This window comes from Hippocampus zosterae, chromosome 16 (assembly GCF_025434085.1).
Source record: "Hippocampus zosterae strain Florida chromosome 16, ASM2543408v3, whole genome shotgun sequence".
NCBI lineage: Eukaryota > Metazoa > Chordata > Actinopteri > Syngnathiformes > Syngnathidae > Hippocampus > Hippocampus zosterae.
The window spans coordinates 5,297,623-5,312,999 of NC_067466.1; the positions used below are offsets into that span (position 1 = coordinate 5,297,623).

General features: G+C 40.9%; 1 protein-coding gene across 1 annotated transcript; it reads left to right on the forward strand.

Annotated features, from left to right (window-relative positions):
• Positions 1-4,504: 4,504 nt before the first annotated feature.
• On the forward strand, positions 4,505-12,156 carry dlb (deltaB). The gene is made up of 7 exons (XM_052046247.1): positions 4,505-4,817; positions 4,896-5,135; positions 5,235-5,292; positions 5,384-5,641; positions 8,269-8,630; positions 9,574-9,790; positions 10,725-12,156. Exons 1-7 carry the CDS (start codon positions 4,767-4,769, stop codon positions 11,420-11,422), a joined length of 1,884 nt encoding a protein of 627 aa, XP_051902207.1. The 5' UTR covers positions 4,505-4,766; the 3' UTR covers positions 11,423-12,156.
• The last annotated feature ends 3,221 nt before the right edge of the window (positions 12,157-15,377 follow it).

Consider the following 15,377-nt stretch of genomic DNA (forward strand, 5'->3'; position numbering starts at 1 on the left):
GCAAGTAATACATATGACAACAGAGAGGCTGCATTGTCCATCTGCGCAGCTGACGCAAAGACGCACCGAGTCTCCCCCTCTCCAGAAATATGGATCGGGCACTATGGATAGATAAACACCTGATATAAAGCCTTTGTTGGGGGAAGAGCGGCCGGGTGTCCGTGCCGCTATCAAAAGAAAAGTTAACAAAAAAATGACAAAATAATACAAAACAACACATGAGACACAGACAATCGTGCAATCTTGACCACTTTCCTGCATACGCTATGTTGTCTGAAGCAGTTATAGATGAAAGAGGAGCGAATCAAAGTGTCCTTTTCACCAGTGGATCAAAGATGTCATGCTGCAATGTGCACAGGTTTGCTACAAGCTAAGCTTGAAAGCAACAAGAAGCTGGAGAATCCATTAACGAAAAAGAGTGATTGGCTCTCTTCTCCTGTCCCATGTAAGTTCGCTTCAATTCCAAGCCGCGACTCCCAGTTCCACATACGCATCAGCGCTCTGCGCTGACGCTCCTTTCTTCTCATCGTCGGCTCCTCAATCCATGCATCCATCCAGCCGCAGACTGTCCATCAGCATCGACCTTTTTGCTGAACAAAACGGGGCTGTGAAAATGCTGCCTACTTCAGGCGCAAGACACAAGCGCCCCAAGCACCGTACTGTGCATTTTTATGTCATAAAACAAGTACTAAACAATAATTTTGTACTGTATTGCGTGTTTTTAGGTCATGAAAAGGGTACTTAACGGAGGATCCCTAAATCCATATATCAAGTTAAATCTTACTTCCTCTGTATCAGTATGTGCAGATTGCTAAGGGTGTTTTTGGTTGTTGGCTGAAACATGCCGGCTCTCTAACCCTGTGAGGGTGAATTTGAAAGTTGATTGGTTGCAGAAACAGCACCGTTGCTGATACGCTTTAAGTTATATCCCCTACCGATTTTGAACATCCTGGTCGGATTATTTTGCATTACAGGCTCATATCTGATAATTGTTGGGGATAAATAAACAAAATGTAGTAGAACACATGTTAAAGTCTACATTGGAAATGTAGGCCAATGCTTCAGATTGTATTTCGGTTAGCCACCTTAACCTCTCCATTTTGCCTCAGTCTTCTGTTTTATTGTTTATATTGTAAGGAAGCCGGCCAGTCTAGCAGGCACGCGTCGCCCCAAACCCTTCCCCCCTCCTTATTAGAATATCAACAGGGTCGTCCCCCTCCCCCACTTCAACAATCACCACACAGCACGTTGCACTATGCTTACCCTTGAGGAGCTAGAACACATACCGCATCTTGACGACTGAGAGCAAGGGTACAACATGGATTTGGCCCGCAGCCAATCATAATATTGCTTTGCTAAACTCTTCATCAATTGCTTTTTTTCTGAAACGTCATTTTATTATGAAACGTCAAATATAATATAATATAATATAATATAATATAATATAATATAATATAATATAATATAATATAATATAATATAATATAATATAATATAATATAATATAATATAATGATGTCAAATAAAAGCGGTTTCAGTGAGTAACTGCACACACTCCAAAGAGGTTTTTTTTTTTCAATTTTAGCGAGGATGAACCAGCTTTATAGTATGTAAACAACAGATGAGGTGCGTTTAACCTCCACCACCTCGTGCAAACGACAGGTGCTGCAACGGCCTGCCCACCCGGGTGCTCCCTTGAAAAAGCGTGTGCTTGTATACGATGGGTGTGTGTGTGTGTGTGTGTGTGTGTGTGTGTGTGTGTGTGTGTGTGTGTGTGTGTGTGTGTGTGTGCGTGCGTGCCCGCGCGTTGGGGTCATGCTCTGGGAAACAATAGCCGGGTTGGCGCCGCACACAACCGACCATGTGCCGTTGATTTTCATACAGCTGTTCGCCTGGGGGCCAGACAAAGGCAACGTGATACAGGCGCCCGCGCGCGCGCCCTCGCGCACGCACGTACGCGTGCTTGAAGGCGTCTAAATAGCATCTAGCTACACAATACGGTCCTATCCAGGGACCTGCCGACACACCCTTTTGTCTCCCCCACGCGTCAGAGCAATTATAAGGTTTAGTGCTGAACAAAAAAAAAAAAGGAGGACCATGTGCCATCCCTTCTGGTCTTTGTTTAGTGGGCCCCAACAATAGAAAGAAAGAAAGAAAGAAAGAAAGAAAGAAAGAAAGAAAGAAAGAAAGAAAGAAAGAAAGAAAGAAAGAAAGAAAGAAAGAAAGAAAGAAAGAAAGAAAGAAAGAAAGAAAGAAAGAACGTGTTGAGCTGGCAAGGTGGAGTAAAATATTTTGACTGGAAAATACGTTTGAACATACGCGCAAGTACGTTCGAAAATATTTGTGAATGAGTTGAGTGAACAGTATTCGCAAATAGTTGGGCCTTGTAGGCTTCATGCACCAAATGTAGCATTTTCCCATAATGCCACGGGGTATTGGCTTGCGCAAACATTATGGGGAAAAATTCCAAATGTAAATCATGCACTGCAGCCATAATAAAAAAACATCAAATTAAGAATAAACAATGTTTACTTAGTCATCTTTTAACATATTGCTATTGGTATATATTTAAATTTGTTTTCCCCATAAGGTCTGCATTCTGCTCATATTTAGTCATGATGTATATCTTTCACATGCATGCAGCGAGACTCTGCGTCCTTGAAACAAGCATCACTTAATATTGGTACACTCCTTCTTGGAGGCCTTGTGGAGACGCACAGATCGTTGTACTGCACCAGTTAAATGAACATCTGAGAATCGGTTTAGAGCAGACATGTTGTGTAGACGTATTGCCTGTTTTCGAGCTCTCCCGGCCGCAACACACCTGATTCAGATGATCAGCTCATCAGCCAGCTCTGAAGCAGCATTAGAACGATCCTGGTGATTTGAATCAGGAGTGTTGCTCCCGGGAGAGCTGGAAAACAGGCAGGACGGCGGCCCTTGAGGACCGACTTTGGACACCCCTGGTTTAGAGGAAACGAAAGTTCGATGTCACACCTTGAGTTTTGGTGCCGGCCTTCTGATGATATAAAAATGATGTGAATTCCTTCCTGCTTCGCACCCTTGACACGCAGCCTTTTGTCTGTAATTCACTGATGCCCAGAATATTCTGTTATTAAAAGCTTCGAATAAACTGTATTTGGATAACTCGCATCCTCACCATCCGAAATTCAACAAACACGCGGAGGAAAGAAGGACACTTTCCCCCAACACCTATAATGCCACGGGGTATGCGCGTGTGGAAGTCTCTACCGCACCGTTGCAGAAAAATAATTATGTTTGTAACAATGATTAACAATGTTTGTAACAATGTTACAAACGTAGAACATTTAGCCGACAAATACGTTTAAACGTATTTTCCAGTCAATTTTTTTCCATATTGCCAGCACCACGCTTCCAAAAGAAAGAAAGAAAAAAATACTAAAAGGTGTGGTTAATTATTACTTTTCAACATGTTAACCAAAACAAAAAATGCGGAAAATCGCTGGGCTCATTCATAAATTTCACGTTTAACATTTATTTGGGGGGTTGGGGGTGGGGGGTCAGACCCTGCATTTCCATGTATTCATTTGTATTCAACAAATCCATAAACAAACACACTCTGCATTAGTAATTTTTTTTTTTTTTTTTTTTACAAAAGGTGAGTGTAGAAAGGTGTGCGAGTGTGGGAGTTAGGGATGTCACTCTTTAACGAGTAAAGCATTAGTTGAGTAAAAAAAAAGAAAATAAAAACAGAAAGCGGCCATTGGCATAGCTTACGTTTTTCATCGACATATTTGTAAGAAAGCCTCAAAAAGGTACGTACGCTGAACCAGGCAGGAAAAACATCATTTAATTAAATAATTTACAGTGATTTAAGAAATTAAGGCCACTTTGTCCTTTTATGAAACATAAACTTGAGGTGTTATCGAACAAATAAAAAATATTCAATTATTTAACATTTACCCTTACAACCTTTTTTACTCGCATATTGTGATGAAAAGTGTCACTCGCGCCACTCTCCACTTAATCGTAGTGTGGACAGTATAAGACAGCGAATAACTTAAGCCCAAATTTATGAACGATTCTGATTATTACAAACTTCCCATTTGCTTTTAAATTGATTACTGGACAAGTCAATCGGGGCCGATTCGCAACATAAAACGTGGCATCAACCCTTAGCCAAAACTTGGGCTAATGTAATTCGTGTCACAAATCACCATTCAATGAAATAATCTCTTTCGATATATAGGTGGTGGTTTGACTTTTTTTGTAATATACCCTCATAGTATGTAACGTGTTATGATCTCAGGATTTGGACATGTGTGACAGCGGTTTGGCCACCGTGTGCGTGTCTGATGTTGCTCACCGTGGTCCAAGAAACACTCAGAGAGTTTGCGTCCTCAGACAAGCAAAACTAGAGGGAACAATAGTCCAGATGTATCGTGGGTTGTCGAAATCCCCAGGCAGACCCGGACCGTGTCAAGCTGCTCCCCTGAGGTCTGCTCCGGCTCCACCTCCATGGCCGTGACGTGCGCCATCGTGGGATATAAAAACCAATCTTTACGCAGCAGAATCCAAAACAAAGTGGAGTGCGGAGTGTAGATAGTGTTAGTGAGAAACGAAGAAAAAAGAAAGACACTAAAGGGATCAGATAGTTCAGCGTGATTCGTGTTTTGGGGGATTGGTATACATTTCGGGGATTTTTGTGGAATTACTGCGCACGACGAATGACTGCATCCATTTAAATTTTGGAAGCAAGGAACAAAAAAAAAGTCTGAGAGGAAATGGCACATGTACACCTGAGATACCTTTTGGCTTGGTCGTTGGTGAACATTGTAAGTGGATTTATTAAACTGCAGTAATTTTAACTTCGCGCAGATTTGTGTTTATGTTATTCTGATCTTCCGTTTCAGGTGTTATCTTCCGGAGTGTTTGAGTTGAAAATCAATTCATTCCACACGGCACAGCGCATTTGTAGGAGACATAGGGACTGTCACATATTTTTTAGAATTTGCCTCAAGCACCCGGAAGATGTTATCTCTGCAGAGCCGCCGTGCACGTTTGGGACCGGGCAAACTAATGTCATTAGGGCGGATCACACGTCAATCTCCAGCAGTGCCCCAATCAGGGTGCCTTTCCACTTCAAATGGCCGGTAAATGCAACATCGAGAAAAAAAAACAACACAAAATCAGCGGAGACTGGGTTGAATGTCATATCAAATCATTCATGTATCCTGTCAAACATGTTTCAGGGGACATTTTCGTTGATCATTGAGGCTTGGAACGCAGAATCCCCAACTGAATACACAGGTATCCTCCATTTTTTTTGGTTGAAGGTGAAATTATAACGTTATTGTGAATGTCGTGTGTTTTTTTAATCAATTCCAACTTCTGTATGCAGACAACCAGAACAACCTGGTCAATCGCCTGGCAACCAGGAGGAGACTCGCCATCGGGGAGGACTGGTCCCAGGATGTGCACTTCGGAGAGCAGAGTGAACTACGTTATTCTTACCACGTCTTCTGTGACGAATATTACTTCGGAGACGGATGCGCCGAGTACTGCAGGCCGCGGGATGACACACTGGGACACTACACCTGTGACGAGGAGGGCAACCGCAACTGCTTGGAGGGCTGGAAAGGAAACTACTGCTCTGAACGTAAGTGGTTGCTCAGTCATTCCCATGCCCAAACACACACCCAGCAGTTCTACACGGATGAGTTGTTGAATAATATTGATGTCCTGTTTCAGGTCCATGCTCTTGGTATCCAATAATCCCTCGCTATTTCGTGGTTCGTTTATCACAGCTTCAGTGCATCGCGGATTTTTTCAAACATATTCATTATTTAATTTAAAAAACTTTTTTTAATACATGGAGTACAGTACTCTATATGTTACTCTATGTGACTCGCTGTTGTTTTGCAGCTTCTCGCGGACCGATTGCGGAGTTAAAATTTTTATTTTTGAGCTGTATATGTTTATTGGTCGCTACTTTGCGGATTTTCGTTTATCGCGGGTGGTTTTGCTCCCCATTAACCGCGATAAACGAGGGATTACTGTACACACTTTTGTCTTGACTCATGGGATGACTTTGGAGACAAAACTGGGAAGTTGGCATCACCCGGTTATTACAAGTGAAGAGTGATAAAATTCCACTATAGTTAACATCAAGATCACAGGTGTCAAACACAAGTCCCGGGGGCCCGACACGGCCTGCCACAACCTTTTATGTTGACAGGCAATGTCAATCATGTCAATTGAGTAGCCCGACACGTTTCTTGCTAAAATAGCAAAAATTGTAAGTTGTCTTTTTGACTTTAATCGACTTTAAATAACCCTGAGATATTGCAAGCATTTTTGTCACCCCCCTCATCCCCCCCACACACACACACATTTATTTGGGTTCTGTCATGATGGTCCTCCATAACTACATTGTGACAAAAATAAATTTGACACCCCAGATCTATTACTCCACTATACTAGTTGCACACCACAATTGTCAAAGTACTAGTAATTTTTATTCCACTACTGCCTTTCAGTACCGTCCTTTTTTTTTTTTTTTTTTACATTTCAGGACAATTTTAACATACAAGGACAACTACATGTTACTAGTGAGGCAAAAGTGTGCACTAGTTGTCATTTGTATTTTACAAGTAGGCTCCTACAAGTGCTGTATGTTAACCCTTTCATGCACCTTGTAACCTGATAACATGATAAGCTGTCCAATGTAGGAACCACTGTCCCCAAAAGGGTTAAAATAGCAGAATTTTATAGTGTTTCACCCATACTAGTAACCACCCAGGTGTCAACTTGTGGTCAGTTTGACCTCAATAGCACTTTAGTTATCTTACTAGTATGCCTGAGTTCTTCTACGAGTGTGCAAAATTGTCAGTGATGGACTGTAGAACTAGGGGGAAAAAAAACATTACCCGTACTTGTAGTGCGTCCTTGTGGTATGACTATTGCAATGACTTGGCTTACCAATGAGGACAAAGAACAATCTAGTGCATGCTCAAACCTGCAGTCCAATGAGTAGTTCATAGTGCACACTCCTGATGTAAGTATACCGTGTGTATATTCGTCCTATGTTTCCAAACTATACCACAAGGACCATTACACCTAATTAAGTCAACCCAACTAGTATGCGTACGATAGTCTCTCAAGGGGAAATTGAAATGACTCTTTGCTGTATATTTTTTGCTGCACACTGCATAGAAACCGACAACACACGTCCAGGCATGCACGCAAGGAGAGATGTCTGAGTGAAAGGAGCATCTAAATAGCAGCCAGGAGGCCAACTAAGATTTTTTCCAACAACCTGTTGCTGTTATTTTTTTATTTTATTTTGCACAAAATGTCTTAAACTGTGGCCCAGCTCATTTCAGATGAGCAACTGCCATCCTCATAAGGAATAGCTCTCATCTTAGCAACTGCTGTACACTCCTGCTAACCAACAATGTTAAATGAGCGCCTCTCTGTCACACGCTTCTTATGCGATCAAAGCCAGAATAGAGTTGAACATGATATCATTCTCATCACAATGAGTAATCATGAAAATAGTGGATACCAGCAATATAAAAGACAAACAGATGAAAAAGTATGGTAGATATTTACAACACAAGGCAGCAAAAAGCAGGAAGCATGACAACCATACACAAATTAAATCGTGTATATTGTATCGCGTTATTTTGTGCATATGGACCCGGATGAGTGTCCAATTTGTAGTTCATTGAGACAACCAGGAATGGTTATTTTGTTTCAATTCAAAGTTAATTATTTTCACCCTTCAGGGACAGCGGTTACTACAGTGGACAGCTTATCCTCTTATCCGGTCACACAGGGTGGATGAAAGGGTTCATTGAGACAAAAGTTCATCCTTCTTGGGGAAATTTGAAACATGTAACCAATTGTCTTTATCTGGAACCCCCAAAGAGAAACTTGAAACTGTAGTGTTTTTTAATGTTCATGACAAGTTGTAAAGTTTTTCTTTTCCATGCGCCTTATGTTTTCTGCTGCAATAACAAAAAAGGCATTGGGGTAGCACAGACGTAAAACAGAAAAAAAGCTTTTTCAAGGTTATCTGTTTGCATACAGTGAGGAGATTTTAAGAAGAAGAAGAAAGCATCGCCGGGCAGTGTGCCTGCCAGCTGCTTAGCTTAATACTTAACTAACAGTGAAGTCTGGAAGGAGGGTGGGGGTCAGACAGGGGGCCCCTAAATGTATGTATAAGATGTAATGCGTGACTATTGCAATCACACACCCTCTCCCCTCTCCCCTCCCCCTTAGCCATCTGCTCGGCGGACTGCAGTGAGAGGCACGGCTACTGTGAGGCCCCAGGGGGCTGTAAATGTCGCATGGGTTGGCAGGGTCCCTCCTGCAGCGAGTGCGTACGCTACCCGGGCTGCCTCCACGGCACCTGCAGCCAGCCGTGGCAGTGTAACTGTCAGGAGGGCTGGGGGGGCCTCTTTTGTGACCAGGATCTTAACTACTGCACCAACCACAAGCCGTGTTCCCATGGTGCAACCTGTACCAATACTGGTCAGGGAAGCTACACTTGTACCTGCAGGCCTGGTTATGGGGGCACTAACTGTGAGATGGAAACCAATGAGTGTGACAGCAACCCCTGCAAAAATGGAGGCAGCTGCAATGTAAGTTTCCCATATAAAAAAGTGTATTCATTCTAAAGCAGGCTCATATAAATATATATATGTATATATATTTATATATTTATTCCCAAGCAGACTCATTTAAAAAAACATTATTCTACTGCGATAATCCAACTGTTCAGTACAATGGTCAAAGGGCACCCATTCACCAATAAATAAATACATACATACAAATCAATGTTAATGTTCGTATGACAAGTTAAAATAGCATCCCTGGTTTTGGATACATTATCTGAAGAAGTGGTTAAGTATACAGGTGGAATCTAATTTCACACCTTATTGATAGATTTAACACTTTCCGCGAATAAAACTGGATTATATTGAACTTTTTATGTTTACGCTCTTCATTTGAAAATGTATCTGTACTTTCTACTCCATGCTTTGTCATAATAAGCACACAACAAAAGACTTAAATAGAGTCACCAAGTGCTCTCTCTGCAAGTTGCCAGAAGAGAGAAACAATTTTTTGGGACAGAGAAGTGTTTTTTGTTTTTGAGCCGAATTATCAAGAGATATTGAATTTAAACAGTCAAAACTAATTTTTACTTTTGTCCTGAAGTATATTTACTTTTAACGGAGTTGGATAAGTATTATATTATATTCAGAGTACTGTAGAGTATAGTTCGTTTGCACAAGGATCTGTACTTATACTTAAAAGAAGAGTGTACTATAACAGTACCAGACTTTGAAACCTATACTGACTGAAAATTAGGTCAATTATCTGAAAAAAACATTTAAATAAAAAACACAGATAGCTTTATTTGACTCGATTGCATACAATTCGTACTTCAATTAAATTGAAGGTTGGAAACATCAACTGAATTCTACTTTCAAGCTTACAGACAAAGGAACGAGCAAACCTTGGAATGATTGGCCCGTCTATTTAATGCTTCCAAACATAAAAGTCGACGTTTTTTCCCCGCAGGACCTCGAAAACGACTACTCGTGCACCTGCCCACAAGGATTCTACGGCAAAAACTGTGAAATCATAGCAATGACGTGTGCGGATGGTCCCTGCTTCAATGGCGGCACGTGTGTGGAGACCATGACTGGGGGTTACACCTGCCGCTGCCCGCCCAGCTACACCGGCTCCAACTGTGAGAAAAAACTGGATCGCTGCAGCAATAGGCCCTGTTTAAACGGTACGATGGCGCCCCCTTGTGACTAATATATAGACCTGCAGTTTTAGTAAAAAATGGTCTTTGCTTTGCTGAAGCCTCAGGGTTTCTTCGAATTTATCGTTTGTTTGTTTTATTACACGCAATGTTTTACTAACATAATTAAAAAAACATTCAAATACCACTTTGTACAATGTCCATATTGTACACAAAGATATATACTGTAGATAGATAAACTGTATGCAGTGGACCACCACGTTTGGCAACCGCTAATTCACATATTTTCTTTCAATGTAAAAAAACTAAACAAAAAAACCCATTTTTTTGGGGTGTGTAGAAAACGATTATTAGAGGTTTATCCATTTTTCAAGCATTCCTTTGGGGTAATTAAAACAATTCTTAATACAAAATGTTTTTCCTTATTGCTATTAGGACAGTCTTTCTACAGACAGAGAAAGGTACATCCATGACGGAAATTAAAACGTGTTTCTTCTCTATTGTCTGAGAGGGTCTCTCCAATTCTCAAAAACAAAAACGAAAAAAAAGAATGTTTACTGTATTTTTAAAGAATAATTTGTACAAAAGCATGTAATTTGTTGACAGCCTAGACTGAAATCTAGTTTGTATTATTCAATCCTGTAAATACCAAGGAATTAAAATAGATACTTTTCAGTTCAACTCGTCAAAGGTTTCCATGATTGAGCCAAAAAGAACAATATGAATTAAAGAGGATATTACTGAGATATTTAAAGAGGTGAAATTGGAAATTACAACATCAGACACAAATCCCCACCTTGTGAAGTTTCAGCATCGCATTAACACAGCTAAAATGGTTCAAAAAATTAAGTAAGGTCGACATAAATTGCCAGCATAGACCCAAGAAGTTGAAATGCACACACACAGCCATTTTGTGTCTGATTCTAAACAATTGCATTTTTATTCTACAATTCCCTCTCAGGTGGCGAGTGTCTGGACCTCGGCCAGAGTGTTCTCTGCCGCTGTCATGCCGGCTTCACTGGTGCCAACTGCCAACTCAACATCGACGACTGCGCCTCAAATCCCTGCCAGAATGCCGGGACCTGTCAAGATGTTGTCAATGACTACATTTGCTCCTGCACCTTAGGCTACACTGGCAAGAACTGCAGCGTTCGCTCCGACGCATGCGGAGAACGCCCTTGTCAGAACGGTGGCACTTGCTTCACTCATTTCACAGGGCCCGTATGCCAATGCCCAAAAGGGTTTATGGGTCCAAGTTGTGAGTTCACACTACAGCCCAGTTTCAAGCCTGCTTTGCGCCAAACCTTCCAGCCCTCTTCGGCCACACTGACCATCTCCTGCATTCTTGCCGTCCTGGTCGTGGCTTTCGTGGCCGGTATTATCTTGCTAAGGAGGCGCAGGAGGCTGCAAGGAAGGAAGCAGCTCAGCGACACAGCAGTTTACAATGACCTGGAGACGGTGAACAACTTGGGGGGAAGCGAGAGAGACTCCTTCCTCAGCTCGAACGGTCTGTTCAAGATCAGCAATAGCACAGCCCGCCTCAGCTTCGCCCCGTGTTCGGAAGGAAGGTCAGGGTACAGGCACAACCCTGTGGAGAGCAGGGCCGATTTTATATGGCGGGACGAGGCAGGACTGGGTTCACTTGCTGGCCTAAGATGAACTGAATTCAGGGAGAAGACAAGAAGACAAATATTAGCACTTGTTGCTCCCTTTTCTTGATGTAAGGAGCGAAATTGACGAGTCGAAACCCACTGTACTCCAAACAATGGACAAGTCTGTTGAAGATAATTTACAAAGATTATTATTAAAAGAATTATACGGGGCACACCTTCCACATTGAAGACCCAAAGAGACAACTATTAAGAGCCATCTTTTGCAGGACCTAAAACTTAAACCAAATACATGAAGTTACCGTAATGAACTGCTTTGGAGAATTTGCCCCGGGTGTATGACTTTGTTTCAATGTCATTGTCTTTTTTTCCAGATTGATTTTATTTTATTTTATTTTGCTTTTCAATCTTCCTTTGTTCATTTTTTCCTTATTGTGCGCACCATCATTTTTAGACTTTATTATTTATTTATTTGAAAAACGATTGTTTAAGGCTTCACTTTGATTGTGACAGAAATTTATTTATACGATGCTGAATGAGGACAAACATGATTATTTTTTTTTCTTTTGTTTTAAGGGCAATTGAAGATAAAATATCCCAAACGTATTCATGGCAGGGATATAAGGTTTGACTGCATTTGACTGCAAACAACGGATTACATTGCCCTGTCATGTGCCATTGTTTGCGTTCATGCCAAAGTTTGTGTGGTGTTATGTGTTTTCATTCATATTTAAGTTGATCATAATGTGGATTTGTTACGAAATAAAAGATGTTTGATATAATACAATGAAGTGTGAGACAGATGGTTTACAAACAGGGGAGACTGGGGCTGGATGTCACAGTTTTTAGACTTTTATATCTTTCTTGGAATCAATACATTTATACATTTATCATTTATAAACAAAATGTGTGTGACATGGAAGACCAACATCTCAGGTATGTACCTTTATTTTGCATTCATGTCGTTGTCACATTTTATGTCAATGCAGAATATGAGCGATCAAGTGGAGAGCGTCAATGTGACTTTTTGCCTCCATAAATGGGTAAGATGTCACACTGGATTTTGCAATTAATAAAACAAGTACCAAAATGTTGCCTTTCTATTTTTGTTAAACATGAGAAAGTGAACATTGGAAATAAGCCAAAGAAAAATTCATTGAATATTCGCACTGAACAAACGTAAACATAAAATGTTATGCACCGAGCAGCGGATTTCCGTCCTTAGGAACTGCGGGCACGTAGGCCATGATTCTCGGCCAAACTGAAAAGTCAACAATAAGTTGAATTGCAAATAAGAAAGCGTTCATCGTGAAACTTTAACCGGTACCGTACTGAAATGTGGACATACTGGGTTACAGTTTTCATTGGCCCATTCTCAAGTGACAACTAAAAAAGACGTGTTGCCCCAAACTGCCATGTTTGCTAAAGCTATCTTAGCTAAAGCTAAGTTATCTTAGAACAATGATGAAGGTATGAGAAGATACCTGAATCTCTCCTCCAACGTAAAATCCACACTGCTAGGATTTTTATCTAGGAGACATTGCTTCAAAATGTACAGTTACGTTTTTTATTTTTTACTTTGGGTTGTGCAAACTGATGAATTGGCACTCATTTCAGCTGGCAACGTGCTATTCTCTTGTCAAACGAGACTCAATCCATGTTGTAAAGTAAGAAAACCACCATTACACTACTGAGCTGCGTCCTCTGGTGGAAACAAATAACACTGTACAACATTTTTTTTTAATCGGAGACGCAAGTAAAAATTGTTTATAATAATAATAATAATACATTTTATTTATAAGCGCCTTTCAAGACAGTCAAGGACACTTAACAATAACAAAAAACACATAGATAAAAGATGGAGTTTTCTTCGGAAACGTCATACAATTAAATTACTACAATGCATGGTAAAATCCATATTCCTCGAGCTTTTATATGTCAATCTTTTTTTTTAAAGTAAATATCACAAAAACCTGATCTGCTAGAATAAGGGTAAAGACATTCTTAAATCAGCATCACAAACACTTTATAAAACAATACACATCACTGATTGAATTTTGCTGCTGACCACTGAAATTGCAATGTGAGATGATTTCTATCCAATTGACACATTAAATGTGGATGATTTGCAAAAAACTACTTCATTGATTTTAATCATTTGAAATCAAATGGACATTTTAAATGCTACATAGTTCCTAAGTTCCTAACTTAAACAAGCTTATAGATTTTGGACCTTATTTTACATCATGTAAACTGTGTTTGTTTTATGTTGCATGTGCACGCTGCCACAGTCATGACATTTGTGTGACTGCACTCATGTTGACAGTTGAGCAAAGCTTCGTTTCAGCATATTCATAGCCACAGGGTTCGAGAGCAAAGATTAAGCTTGACTTGTCACAATTTGTAAGGCACATTTTATACACTTGGCAGGGTTGTTAACAACAATCTTCTTTGTGGTATTTAAAATTGACAGGATATTTATTTAGTGTAGCAAATGAAGAAATGACAAAACTTGCTAAACTACATTCAGTTGGGTGGAGCTGAACGCTCTCGCTGCCTGCAACTCTTCTAAAGCAAAGTGATCCAAGCAATGTGTTTAACTTACCTTCAATGTCAACTGTAATGGGCATATCCCCCATGACATGGGCTTCGGTGGTATTCAATGGAGTGGCAGGCCATGAGAAGATTTTGGATTTAAGGGTAAGCACCCCTTATGGGAACTTTACAAAAAAAGTGTTTGTTTATTTATTTATTTATTGCAAAGGCCCAGCTTGAGTGACTGACTGATTGATTGACCAATTGATTGTGACCCATCTGGTCGAGACAGATGGTTGCCCCACATTGAGTCTTTGGTCTGCTTGAGGTTTCATCCCTTTGGGGATGCTTTTCCTTACCCCCGTCACGCTTGCTCATGTGGAATTTAGTTGGGATTCATTTGAGGTGCATTTTGGGCTCAATTCATCTTTTAATGAGTCATATATGTGGTGTTTGATCTGCCCCATGTGTAAAGCACCCTCAGACAACTTCAGTTTTAATTTGGTGCCATATAAATAAAAATGAATTAAATTGAGGCGGCCCGGTAGTCCAGTGGTTAGCACGTCGGCTTCACAGTGCAGAGGTACCGGGTTCGATTCCAGCTCCGGCCTCCCTGTGTGGAGTTTGCATGTTCTCCCTAGGCCTGCGTGGGTTTTCTCCGGGTGCTCCGGTTTCCTCCCACATTCCAAAAATATGCATGGCAGGCTGATTGAACACTCTAAATTGTCCCTAGGTGTAAGTGTGAGCGTGGATGGTTGTTCGTTTCTGTGTGTGCCCTGCGATTGGCTGGCAGCCGACTCAGGGTGTCCCCCGCCTACTGCCCGGAGACGGCTGGGATAGGCTCCAGCACCCCCCGCGACCCTAGTGAGGATCAAGCGGTACTGAAGATGAATGAATGAATGAATGAATGAATTAAATTGAATAGTGATTGAGATCTCAGAGACACCAGGTGGAAAACTGACACAGCAGCGACATGGACAAACATGGACCAGGGAGCTTTAAGAATTGAATACAACTTTATTGTCAAATGATGATGCAATAGATTTAGAGAAGCAAGATATTCCCCATCCATCAGCTGCCGTTTTAAAAGATGATTGTTTAATGCTGTCGGTTTCAAGGAGCATTCGCGGTGAATGCGTCGTGTCTTGTGACAGTCGAGTAACCACCAGCTTTGATCATTCAAAATTTCAAAATTGAATCTTTAACAACCCATACAGTTCACGTAAGGTGTATTTTGCATTGGCCACGTCTGAGTGCACCCTGGCATGCCACAATTCCGTATATGACCTGTTGAATTTCAACAGAGCAAACACAACAGAGAAACAGCTGCTACAAGACACCACCATATCAGCAACACCGATCAGAGGAAAGCTTTTTTTCCTAAACAAATTAACAACAGCGACACACTCAGAACAAAGCTTATTTATTTCCATATCAAATATAAATGAGAAACTCAACTGTGGGACTCA